Source organism: Oratosquilla oratoria, chromosome 42 (assembly GCF_046742065.1).
Source record: "Oratosquilla oratoria isolate Oo_2021 chromosome 42, ASM4674206v1, whole genome shotgun sequence".
Taxonomy (NCBI): Eukaryota; Metazoa; Arthropoda; class Malacostraca; order Stomatopoda; family Squillidae; genus Oratosquilla; species Oratosquilla oratoria.
The window spans coordinates 26,207,179-26,219,645 of record NC_134818.1 but is presented as its reverse complement, the minus strand read 5'-3'; the positions used below and the strand labels follow the sequence as shown (position 1 = coordinate 26,219,645).

The window sequence follows — 12,467 nt, the reverse complement described above, 5'->3', positions numbered from 1 at the left end:
AGAAATATAATAAAGCTTAACAATTATGGCATATGTACCATTACACCTCACTATCTATCTTTGTATCAAAAGGCTTCTTCCCCTCTATAAGGGAGGTAGTCAGCCAAGGTATGTATCCATCCCCCACCTATTTGTTCCATCATGAGAAATATGTCATAAATTCTCTTTAGCACTAGAGACCAATAACAGGTGATCCTGAAAGATGGATAGTGTAGAGAAACTTCTCCCTGCTGCCCATTTTCAAAACCCATCAACACACTCACTTCCATTTGGAGGTGCAGCCCTGAGAGGTTGATATGTTACAATGATACATTATACTACTTCAACAACATCTCCTTGACAGAATACCTTATCTCTTTGGGTAATCTGCTATTCAGGACAACTTGGACTTGAACTTCAGAATCTAGGATAATTTGTTCCTTTGTTAAAACTTCTAATTTTGTGACATCAAATATTCTATCCATAGGAACAAGTAGACAGCCACCTGAAAATATAAATTATTTATAATACCTGTACTCAAGATTTATTTATTAAGCCAGGCTTAACAGTGGATAATAGTTCAAGAAAAAAGTTAGTATCAGAAAATAAAATTCCATAACTACTTAAGTTAATATATTTGTTGAATGTAGAGGAGGATAAGGAAGCTTTGACTGTGATAATAGATGCCTAGAAAATGGGTAATGAGAAGAAAATGACAGTGCTACAGGGAAAGACAAGATACACTTAGCATTAAAAGACATATAAGTTTGCAAGGCACCTACATTAGATGGCTGTTATGTGTAGTGTTTGAAAAAGGGAGTAGCATTTATAGTGGAATGGCTAGTGAGATTATTTAATGTATGCCTAAGGGAAGGAAGTGTTCAAGTGGACTAGAGGAGTGCATGTATAGTTCCAATGTATAAGAGAAATGAGGACAAATATGAATGTAGTAGTTTTAGAAGGATCAGTCTGTGCCAAGATGATGAGATGGGAGGGACAATGAACAGGATTTTGGATGGATGTGGAATGGATGTAGGGTGGGTGGATGCTTTGACTCAGCCATCCCCTTATGAGGGGAGAAAGGCCTTTTAGCATATGCATGTATGTATGTATGTATGTACACTATTATACATTAAGCTTTACAGCAAACTTTACAGGAAAAAAGTTTATCTGGAATTACTTTAATTTCATAGGCAGCAACTTACTCTCAGGAATCTCATCTATAGAATCCATCATTTCTTTATAGTACGTCTCCTGCTGCTCCTTTCCAATTACACTATTGGCAGCAAGCTGAGCACATGTTTTTATATACCTTGTAATTAGAGAAAAAAAAATGCAAAATTCATTATACTACATTTCTGATGATCTCCTTAATAATAATAAATGTTGCATTGGGTTTTATCAGCTGGAAACCTGCAACCCCACAATCATCAGTGAATCTCTCCAGGAAGAAACACTGAACTCTTATCTGTGTTGCCCCACACTAACAATCCTCAGACAATGACACAATATCTCTTCACTAAGTGACTAATGGCCCCAACCAGAAGCTGTTGCCAGTTTCCTGGAGGCCACAGGTCTTCTGCGCAAGAAACCAGGCACAATGGATTGATTGATTTGATTGTCTTAGTGTGGAAATGTTCCTATGTTGTCACATGGTAGGAGGAAGAGGTGAGAAGCAGTCATGAGTTGTCAGTTCTCCTTATGTAAAATAGTGGAAGAAAGAGAGATGAAACTGATACAGAGATCTTGGGATTAGTCCTGAGACCAAGCACCAGTCCCTTGGGGCAGTATCTCCATACAGTGAGAGTATTAGTGGAATTTGAAAATGAGTAGTGGGGAGATAATTCTTTCTGATGTCACCCTCACAGGGCAGAATCCTATTATTCGTCCCATGATCTCAAGGTGCTTCTGCAAGATGGACACAGGAGAGTCATCTCCTTGCCACTCATCTTCAAAACCCAACTTTCTCACCACCATTTGGAGATAGAGTACTGTGGAGTTGACATTCCATCTTCAGACTGGGCACAAGATATGTCAACTCTGTCTTTTCTTCATCTACACAAGGAGAGCTAGTAACTGGCAACGGCTTCCCTCTTCCTACTACTACAACCCAGTGACACAGAAACAGTTTCCACACGAATACAATGCAGACATTAGTCCAAAGTTTCTTCCCAAAGAGATCTACAGAAAACTCTGAGGGCTATTGTCAGCTACTGTGGGGATATGGGTTTCCAGTTAGTGAAATTCAAAGCAACAACTATACTTAAGAACAACAGAATGAGATGGTAATTATATTATCCATTCACAGAATATAATAACATAGATAAAAAAAGAAAGAAAAAATCAACCAACCTCTCATTATCTTGTATTGACTTGTAGCATTTTGTAAGGTCTGTTTGTGTATGTGTAATAAGAGTTTCCCAGCCTTCCTCCATAAAAGTCTTCAGTTGATCAGTTAGAAAAGATACAGCTTTCTGAGGCTCACCAAGTCTAACATAGAAAGCTGCCAAATCTCGACCAACAAGTCTAGCAGACCGTATACGACCAATGTGTTTATAAGTTGATATGGCAAGTTCTGATATATCCTGAAAACATGAATAAAAGTTTAAGAAAATACTGGAATAGAACTGTATTTCAAAACCATCAGAAGATCAGAATATCTGAAAAAAGTGGAACTTTATAAAATGTCTCACCAAAAAATGTTTACGAAATGCCTCCTGGGAAGAGACAGCATCCTTTAAACGGGTCATAGGTGTCATGCTGTCTGCTCCTCCACTGTCTCCTTCAGTACCATGTCCATGGGGGTCGTTCCCCATGCCAGTAACTAGGGAAACTACTGTGTGTAACTGGTTACTGGTTGTCTGCCCTCCAGGCATCAAACCACAAAGTTCTCCCAATTCTTGTAGCTAGAAATCAGAATTATAATTAGGGATGACACCAGTCTAGGATTCCAACATTTTGCATAGCATCTAAAACAACATGTTTGTGATTTCTTTAAAATTCTGAATAACAAACAAGTTAATAAAACTGAAATCATGAGCTCAGCATTTGGTGATGTATCTATACATTTTTTCTGGCTGATACCACACAATTATTTTCAAATGAAAAGTGGGTCTGGAATCCATAGTGTCTACAATTTATTATGATCATATAGTATATTTAGGTTAGCACCATCCAGTTTTATTATTTAACCATATCCAATGATGAAGTTAAGTCTTACATAGCAGTGTCTAATTCTACATTATGAGAAATACAATAATTCTATCAATCAGTATGCCAAGAGCTTTTTCCCCCATTATAAGGGAGGTAGCCAACTCGAAGGCATGCACCCACTCCCACACATTCCACCCCCATCCACCACCCCATCCCCTCTCTTATCTTAGCTCCTCAAGGATGATGGGTCATATCTGTATCCTGCCCATTGGACAAGGTCAGAAGCAATGTGACAAGACACAGTACATCCACAGCAAGGTTGCTTCACTTAACTGGTGACAACCCCCCCCCCTCCCTTCTCTGTTCCCTCATGCAGAAAAAGAGAAGATGGTGAGAAATCCCTTTGGGCTACATCAAAATACCTTTCACACACAAGCACCCTCAATCCCTCCATCACTGACCTTTCCCTTCCTTGCATAACAGTATCATCTATACACAGTCACTCTCCACTTGTCCCTATCTCCTGCCTTCTACCTTCCTTGCTCAACAGACATTCCCCACTTCCTCAATGGCCCCTTCACCCTATCGCTCCATCTCATCCTTGGTCATCCCCTCAAATTCACTCCCTCCACCTCTGCCTTCCACACCTTTTTCATTAATCTTTCACCACTCATTATTTCCATGTGTTCAAACCATCCCAATAATCTTTTATCAGCTCTATCTGCTATCTCCTTTTCCACTCCCACTATCCTCCTCACCTCACAGCAATAACAGTAAAAATATAAAACTATAAACTCTTTAATTACCTTATCCCTTGCATAGGCCCACAGTGGAGCAGTGTGTAGAGCATGAGCATCTAATGTAGCAGGATCCTTGTGCTGGGCAGCCATGAAGAGCACCTCTAAACAGGAGAGGAAACCCCAACAAGCAATGCCTCCCTCAGCCACTTTCACCTCCAAAATATTCAACTCCCCCACCGTATTTTGAAGAAATGTGAGGGCACGTGAAGCAATCTGTGTGTGCAAATAAAAAAAACCTATTCAATACAGTGACAACTGGCAACTAGTTCCCTCCTCTTATTATCGTGGCTGATGACATAGCATCAGTGCCATGCTAATGCAATGCAGACAAAAATCTAACATTTCTTCCCAGAGGAAGAACCTCTGAGGTCTGAAGACCCCTGACAGCTGTTGTAGGCTTGTGGGTTTCCAGTCCATGAAATTTAGGACAACAATTATGCTCATTTACTACTTTAGTACAACTCAAATTCTCATATGCAGCATCAGCTGCCATATGTAATTGATTAAAGATTTCATTTATTTTTTGCAGAGCAGATTAAACATACCTCCCATGGTTTTTTCAGCTGCAGAAGAAGAGCACATTGCCTTTGGAAGAGGTAATTGCGAAATTCTAATAAAGTTGCTTCCTTACTGCGGATCTTATCCTGTATATTTCTGTCCAGATCTGGTGTGAGATACAATCCCTCCCAGCTATCACACTGCTGGCCAAATGCTGCAAGCCAATTAGCTGTCTCTGCCAAATAGTTGATCAAAATTATAAATCATACTGGTCAGCTTAATTGGAAAAGAAAATTGCAAACAGCATGTTGCAAAAAAAATATATCATTACTATATGCTATATATATCAAAGGCCCTGGGACCAACAATGGATACCTGCTAATGGTGGTCCTACGAAATGGATGCCAGAGAGAGTCATCTCCCTGCCGACCATCTTAAAAACCTGTCAACATCCTCACCTCCATCTGGAGGTCAGCCCTGAAGGGCAAACACTCCATCTCCTGACTGGACCTAAGATTTCTCTCTAAAAACTTTGACTACATTTCCTTCACCTTTTCCCATATGGAGAGCTGAGAATCAGCAATTGCTCCATTCCTTCTACCACTATAAGCCAGGTGATATAGAAACATCCCATACTAATACAACACAGAAAAAGTCCAACATTTCTTCCTGATAAGATCATGAGACTGAAGATTTCCAGTCAGTGAAATTCGAGGTAACTTATGTTTGTTACCAAAAGCCCTTTCCTTCTTATAAGGGGAATGGCTGAGTAAAAAAAAAACACATATAATAGTGCTGTTTTGTAAATACAGAATTATTTCAACTATCTTATCAGAATGCATTTAGAACTTAGTATTTGTCAATTGGCTCTGACCCAATCAGTGATGAGGGACAGGGATGACCCTTCATCCCAGAGATGCTGAGATGGGAGGAGTGGTTATATAAATATCAACTGTGTATGATATGGATGTGTGCTTTGGCCCCTTTATAAGAGGAAAATGCTTTTGGTTTACATGAATATATATATGTATATATATTATATATATATATATATTTGGGAGAGAGGGTTGATGAAAGAATATTAGGATGGTTTGGACACATGGAAAGAATGAGTGAAGAAAGACTAGTAAAAGAGGTATGGAAGGCAGATGTGGAGGGAGTGAACATGAGGGGACGTCCTAGGATGAGGTGGATGGATGGGGTGAAGGGGGCTTTGGGGAAGAGGGGAGTGTCTGTTGAGGAAGGAAGGGAGAGGACGGAAGACGGAGGTGAGTGGAGAATGGTTGTGTATGGATGATGTTGTGACTGCATGGGGAGAAATGGGCAGGGGGGGTGGGGGAGGGCGGTAGTGTGTGTGAGTGAGTTTTGACGCAGCCCGAAGGGATTTCTCCCCGTCCTCTCCTTATATGCAAGGGGGACGGAGACGGAGAGGGGGGGTCGCCGATTAAATGAGGTGGCCTTGCTGTGGATGTACTGTGTCCTGCGACACTGCTTCTGACCCAGGGCGGTGGGCAGGGTGCAGGGATGACCCGTCATCCAGGAGGTGCTCAGATGAGAGGAAGGGTGGGAGGGGTGTGGAGTGTATTTAGGGATGAAATGGGTGGGAGTGTTTTTATGCCTTTCCCTTTTTGGCTACCTCCCTTGGAAGGGGGAAAAAGCCTTGGTATATGTATATATGTATGTATATATATATATATATGTATATATATATATATATATATACATATATATATATATATATATATATATATATATATATATATATATGACAGAGCTAGTGAGGTGCTTAGAACAAACTATTCAAATAAGAAGGAAAAGGAACAGGAGTACAAGGAGAGGCTGAGAGATGTGTGGGAGGTGGTGAAGGATAGAGTGGGAGTGGATGTGGAAGAAGAATGGGGGTGTTTCAAGGAGGTGACAAGGTGTGCAAAGACTGTATGTGAAACAAGAAGGAAGGGAGGGAATAGAAGAAAGGGTAGCAAGTAGTGGGATTATGAAGTGAAGAAGGTAGTAGAAGAGAAGAAGTGAGCATTCAAGGACTGGTTACAAAGTAGGATGAGAGAAAAATATGAGAAGTATAAAGAAAAAAGAAGAGCAAGAGATAAAGGAGACAAAAAGGAGAGATGTAAAATAGGGGTGGAGTACAACAGAAAATTTTGAAAGCAATAAAAAGATGTTTTGGAAGGAAATCAAGAGAGGAAGGGGAGGTGAGTCAAGTAGAGAAGAAAAGGTAAAAGATATAGATGGGCAGATCTTGACAGAAGAGGATGTGGTAAGGGGAAGATGGGGGGATGTGTTTTAGAGAGCTGTTGAATGTGGAGTAGGATAGGGGGGAATTGTGGTACCAGCTGGAGGTGTTAAGTAAATGGAGATGGGAGAGGAAAATGGAGGAGAAATAAGGAAAGATGAGGTGCAAATAGCTCTGAAAATTATGAGAACAGGTAAAGCTCCTGGATTAGATGGATGTCATGCAGAGTGTCTAAAAAAGGGAGGTACAGCAGTAGTGGACTGGTTGGTAAGGTTGTTTAATGTGTGTCTAAAAGAGGGTGGAGTGCCAGAGGACTGGAGGAGTGCACATTTAGTTCTGCTTTACTAGGGAAATGGGGACAAATGTGAGTGTAGTAGTTTCAGAGGGATCAGCTTGTTGAGTGTAGTTGGGAAAGCTTATGGGAGGGTTTTGATTGAGAGGATTGGGAAAGGAACAGAGGGAGTAACTGGTGAGGAACAGTGTGAGTTTAGGAAAGTTAGGGCTTGCAGGGATCAGATTTTTGCAGTAAGGCAGATAGGTGAGAAAGCTTTGGGAAAATGTAAGAATGTTTCTAGGGCCTTTATGGATTTGGAAAAGGCTTATGACAGGGAAGACAGGAAGGCACTGTGGGAGATATTGTAAATACAGTACTACCTCTCATTACCAGACGTTAATTAGCTGTGTTTGTGGTGTTTTTGCTGTGTTTTCGGTGTTTTTGGTGCTGTTGTTTAGTGCTGTGCAATCACTATTATGCCACCCAAAAACCACTCCAAATCAACGGATTATTCACATCAACGGACACCGTTACTCCCCTTTTAGTCCGCTAATGAGAGGTAGTACTGTATATGGGATTGGGGGTAAGCTGTTAAGGGCAGTCAAGAGTTTTTATAGGAGTAGTAGAGCCTGTGTTAGAATGGGGAAAGTGAGTGGTTTGAGGTAAAGGTGGGACTGTGTCAAGGGTGTGTCATGTCACTACTGTTCAATGTGTGCATGGACAGGGTGGTGCTGGAGGTAAAGGCAAGGGTAATGGGCAGCAGACTGGAGACCGTAAAGAAAATGGAGAAAAGTGGGAGGTGAGCCAGTTGTTGTTTGCTGATGACACTGCACTTGTGGCAGGGTCATAGGAGGGATTAACCCCTTCCATACGGTGCCGCACATGTAGGCGTCATGAGGAGCAAGTGGATTCGCGACGCTGCCATATCGGCGTCTTGATTATATTTATTGTAGTCGCCCCTGTGTTTTTACATTCTCCCAAATGCGCCCTGAATCCCATTCTCTGTGGTTTTCAAAATTCGCGGGTGAAAGAGAGAACGATCGATATAAGCGGCGACTATATTTTATGATGCTAATATTATTACGTTACGTCATACGGCTGGCATTGGCTGCTGCCCGCGAGATTTAAGTCCCGTACTGAAGTGGTTAAGGAGTATTTGATGGAGTTTGGAATGGTATGCAATAGGAGAAAGTTGGAGGTAAATGTAGGTAAAAGCAAAGTTATGAGATGTACAAGGTTAGAGGATGGCAGTGAGCTGGAAGTAAGTCTAAAAGGAGAGAGGCTGTAGGAAGTGGATAGCTTTAGGTATTTGGGGTCACATGTGGCAGGAAAGGGAGGAATGGAGGTGGAGGTAAATTGTAGATTGAGAAGCAAAGAAATGCCTGGAGGGTTGACCTTTTCACTCCGGGGCACATCGCACGTCTGGCAGCATTAGCTGCCCGACGTGCGATGTTGCGTCATAATAATCGCATTATAAAAAATAAAGTCAGTGCTCAATTGTTCGTTCTCTTTCACCCGTGAATTTTGATAACCATAGAAAATATGATGAAGCCAGTTTAGAGAGAATGGAGGTTACGTAGGTACGACTACAATAAATATAATCAAGACGCCGACGTCGGCATCATCACGTACCCACTTGCTCCTCATGACGCCTACGTAGGCGTCACCGTATGGAAGTGGTTAAAAAGTTATGAGAAATAGGCAACTGGGAATGGATGCAAAAAGGAGATTGTATGAAGGAGTGATTGTGCTCTCAGCACTGTATGGGGCAGATACTTGGAATTTAAGAGAAGCAGAGAGGAAAAGATTAAATGCATTTGAGATAAAATGTCTGAGAAGAATGGTTGGGGTTACTAGGTTGGAAAGAGTTGAGAAATGCAGAGGTGATGAGGAGAGGGGGAGTAGAAAAAGAGATGGCAGATAGGGCTGGTGAAAGATTATTAGGATAATTTGGGCACATGGAAAGAATGAGCGATGGAAGATTAGTAAAAGAGGTGTGAAAGGAAGAGGTGGAGGGAGTGCACTTGAAGGGACAACCGAGGATAAGATGGATGGATGGGGTGAAGGGGGCATTGAGAAAGAGGTGAATGTCTGTTGGGCAAGGAAGGGAAAAGGCAGGATATGGCATGATTGAAAAGTGATTGTGTATGGATGATACTGTCATGCAAGAAAGGGAGGGATGGAGGGTACGGGGTGCTTATATGTGAGAATAAACACCTTGTGAGATCGAAACCTTTATTGGTACTACGTTTCGCTTGTTACAGCTTTTTCAAGTACAGACATGACACACACTCTGAGCACATATAAGCCAACAGGGAAGGAACTGGGAGAGGTTCCCAGTTCTCCCAGTTCCTTCCCTGTTGGCTTATATGTGCTCAGAGTGTGTGTCATGTCTGTACTTGAAAAAGCTGTAACAAGCGAAACGTAGTACCAATAAAGGTTTCGATCTCACAAGGTGTTTATTCTCACAGTCTTGTCGGCTTTTGCCATTGTGATTCATCGTGCTTATATGTAAATGATATTTTGACACAGCCCGAAGGGATTTCTGTCTTATCTTTTTCTGCATGAAGGGACAGTGAGGGGGGTTGGTAATTCAGTGAAGTGGCCTTGCTGTGGATGTACTGTGTCTTGCTGCACTGCATTTGACCCAGAGCAGTTGGCAGATGCAGGAATGCCCCATCATCCATGAGAAGCTGAGATGGGAGAGGTGGAAAGGGTGGTGAAGGGAAATGAAATAGGTGGGAATAGGTATGTGACTCTGAATAACCTCCCTTATAAGGGGGGGAAAAGCTCTTGGTATATATATATATATATATATATATATATATATATGTATATATATATATTAATATATATATATATATATATATATATATATATATATATATATATACATATATATATATTGTTAGTAGTCCTAACCCCCTCTTTCTCTGCCCACGACATTTGACCTCTAAGGCCCACCAACGGAATCGCTCATGGGGCCAGCAGGATGACTAACCTGTGCTAGGGTCTGTCATACCTTCTATGTGAGTCAGCAGCCTGAGAATGCTTTTGTGCCCAACTTCCCTCGCCTCATACTTGACCTCACGGCAATTAGGAGCATGGGTCATGACCTGCCCATGTATATATAGGATGGACCAACACCAAAGATTCAGACCACTTTAGAGCATCATACATGAGCCTGGCTCACTGCTCCATGCTTTCTCACCTCCTCCCCTATCCCTGCAAGCAGATCGCCCAGGGACATGACTTGAAATACAGTTGTTACCTCCCTTGCTGTCTTGTTACCCTCACCTACTGGTGCCCAACATTCAATGCCAAATAAAACCAACACTCTACCCACCAGAGTTTGCCTCAACCAGCCTAACATATATATATTATATACATTATATATATGTATACTGTATATACAGTATACACACATGCAAAAATAGAGAAAACAAGGAGAAATCCCTTCAGACATGGAAATTTTTCCTTTTGCCTTCTCTATTTTTGTGTGAGGGGACAAGGAAGGAGAGGTCCCCATTTCAATGAAGCAGTTGGCCCTGTTGTATTTCTGTGCCTTGCCACACTGCTTCTGACCCAGGAAGTGGGCAGGGCATAAGGGTCACCATCCATAATGAGCTAAGATGAAAGGAAAATGGGTGAGGGATGGAAGTGGAATGTTACCTCTCTTTTAAGGGGGAAGGAGCCTATTGGTATATAGATATATACACACACACAATTAAGTAAATACACACATAAGGGAGAGCGACTGGAGGAAGAGGATAGTTTTAGATACTTGGGTGCAAAGGTGGCAGGAAAAGGTGGAGTGAAGGTGGAGGTAGAATGTAGATTGAGAGAAGCGAGTAAATGCCTTGGTGGTTTAAAGAGTGTAATGAGGAATAGACATTTGGGAATGGATGCAAAGAGGAGACTGTATGAAGGAGTGATTGTGCCAACAGCACTGTATGGGGCAGAAACGTGGAACATAAGAGAAGAAGAGAGAAGGAGTTTGAATGTGTTTGAGATGAGGTGTCTGAGAAGTATGGTGGGGGTTACTAGGCTAGATAGAGTGAGAAATGAGGAGGTGAGGAGAAGAACAGGGGTGGAAAGGGAGTTGGGAGATAGGGTTGATGAAAGAGTATTAGGATGGTTTGGAAACATGGAAAGAATGCATGAAGAAAGACTAGTAAAAGAGGTATGGAAGGCAGATGTGGAGGGAGTGAACATGAGGGGATGTCCTAGGATGAGGTGTCTTTGAGGAACAGGCGAATGTCTGTTGAGGAAGGACGGGAGAGGACAGATGACAGGGGTGAATGGAGAATGGTTGTATATGGATGATGCTGTGATGCATGTGTTGGAATGGGTGGGGGGATGGGGGGTGAGGTAGTATGTGTGAGAAAAATTTGACACAGCCTGAACGGATTTCTCCCCGTCTTCTCCTTTTATGCAAGGGGGGACAGAGAGGGGGGGTCACCGATTTAATGAAGCGGCTTTGCTGTGGATGTGCTGTGTCTTGTGACACTGCTTCTGACCCAGGGCAGTGGACAAGGTGCAGGGATGACCCGTCATCCAGGAGGTGCTAAGATAAGAGGGAGGGTGGAGGGGTGTGGAGTGTATTCAGGGATGGAATGGGTGGGAATGATTTTATGCCTTTTCCTTTTTGTCTACCTCCCTTGTAAGGGGGAAAAAGCCTTGGTATATGTATGTATGTACACACATACAGTGTATTTACCTAGTTTACCTTGTTGTATTATACGGGAAGGGGAGCTATGCTTGCAGTGACTGGTCTTTGTATCTCTCAGCATCTAGTTTGTTCTTAAATTCTTGTATGGTTTTTGCACACACTATTGTTTCATTCAATTTGTTCCAGACATCCACCATTCTGTGTGGAAAACTATTTTTTTCAGATCTTTTCTATAACTATCCTTTTTGAGTTTCTTTTCATGTCCTTTTGTTTATATTTTTATCCCACTTTAATAAGTCTTCTCTGTCAAGGACTTCCATGCCATTCATGATTCTGTAAATGGCCAATAGATCTCCTCTTTCTCTTCTTTGTTCCAGGGTTGATAGTTCCAGCTTAGACAATCTTTGCTCATATGTCAATTTTGAAAGTGTTGGGGCCATCTTTGTGTATTTACTTAGTTGTATTTTACAGGAAGGGGAGCTACACTCGTGGCATCCTGCCTTTGTATCTCGCAGTGTCTAGTTTGCTCTTAAATTCGTGAATGGTTTTTGCACACACTACTGTTTCATCCAGTTTGTTAAGTCCACTCTGTGTGGAAAACTGTTCTTCTTCAGATCTCTTCTATAACTATCTTTTTTGAGTTTCTTTCCATGTCCTCTTGTGTTTCTCTTGTCCCACTTTAACAAGTCCTCTCTATCAAGTATTTCTGTGCCCTTCATGATTCTATACATGGTCAGTAAGTTGCCTCTCTCTCTCTTCTTTGCTCCACAGTTGGTACCTCCAATTTAGCCAGTCTCTCTTCATATGACAAGTTTGAAAGTGCTGGAGCCATTTTTGTGGTTG

At 41.8% G+C, this 12,467-nt stretch overlaps 1 protein-coding gene across 2 annotated transcripts in view; it reads right to left on the bottom strand.

Moving 5' to 3' along the window:
* SIDL (SIDL trafficking protein particle complex subunit 10) overlaps window positions 1-12,467 on the bottom strand; it is a 48,542-nt gene that overhangs the window by 25,696 nt on the left and 10,379 nt on the right. For both annotated transcript variants that reach the window (XM_076179048.1, XM_076179049.1), the window contains 6 exons: window positions 4,478-4,665; window positions 3,939-4,145; window positions 2,673-2,885; window positions 2,332-2,564; window positions 1,185-1,291; window positions 349-484 (listed from right to left, as the gene is read on the bottom strand). In XM_076179048.1, the coding sequence (XP_076035163.1) occupies window positions 349-484; window positions 1,185-1,291; window positions 2,332-2,564; window positions 2,673-2,885; window positions 3,939-4,145; window positions 4,478-4,665 (1,084 nt within the window). The remainder of the gene's footprint in view (window positions 1-348; window positions 485-1,184; window positions 1,292-2,331; window positions 2,565-2,672; window positions 2,886-3,938; window positions 4,146-4,477; window positions 4,666-12,467) is intronic.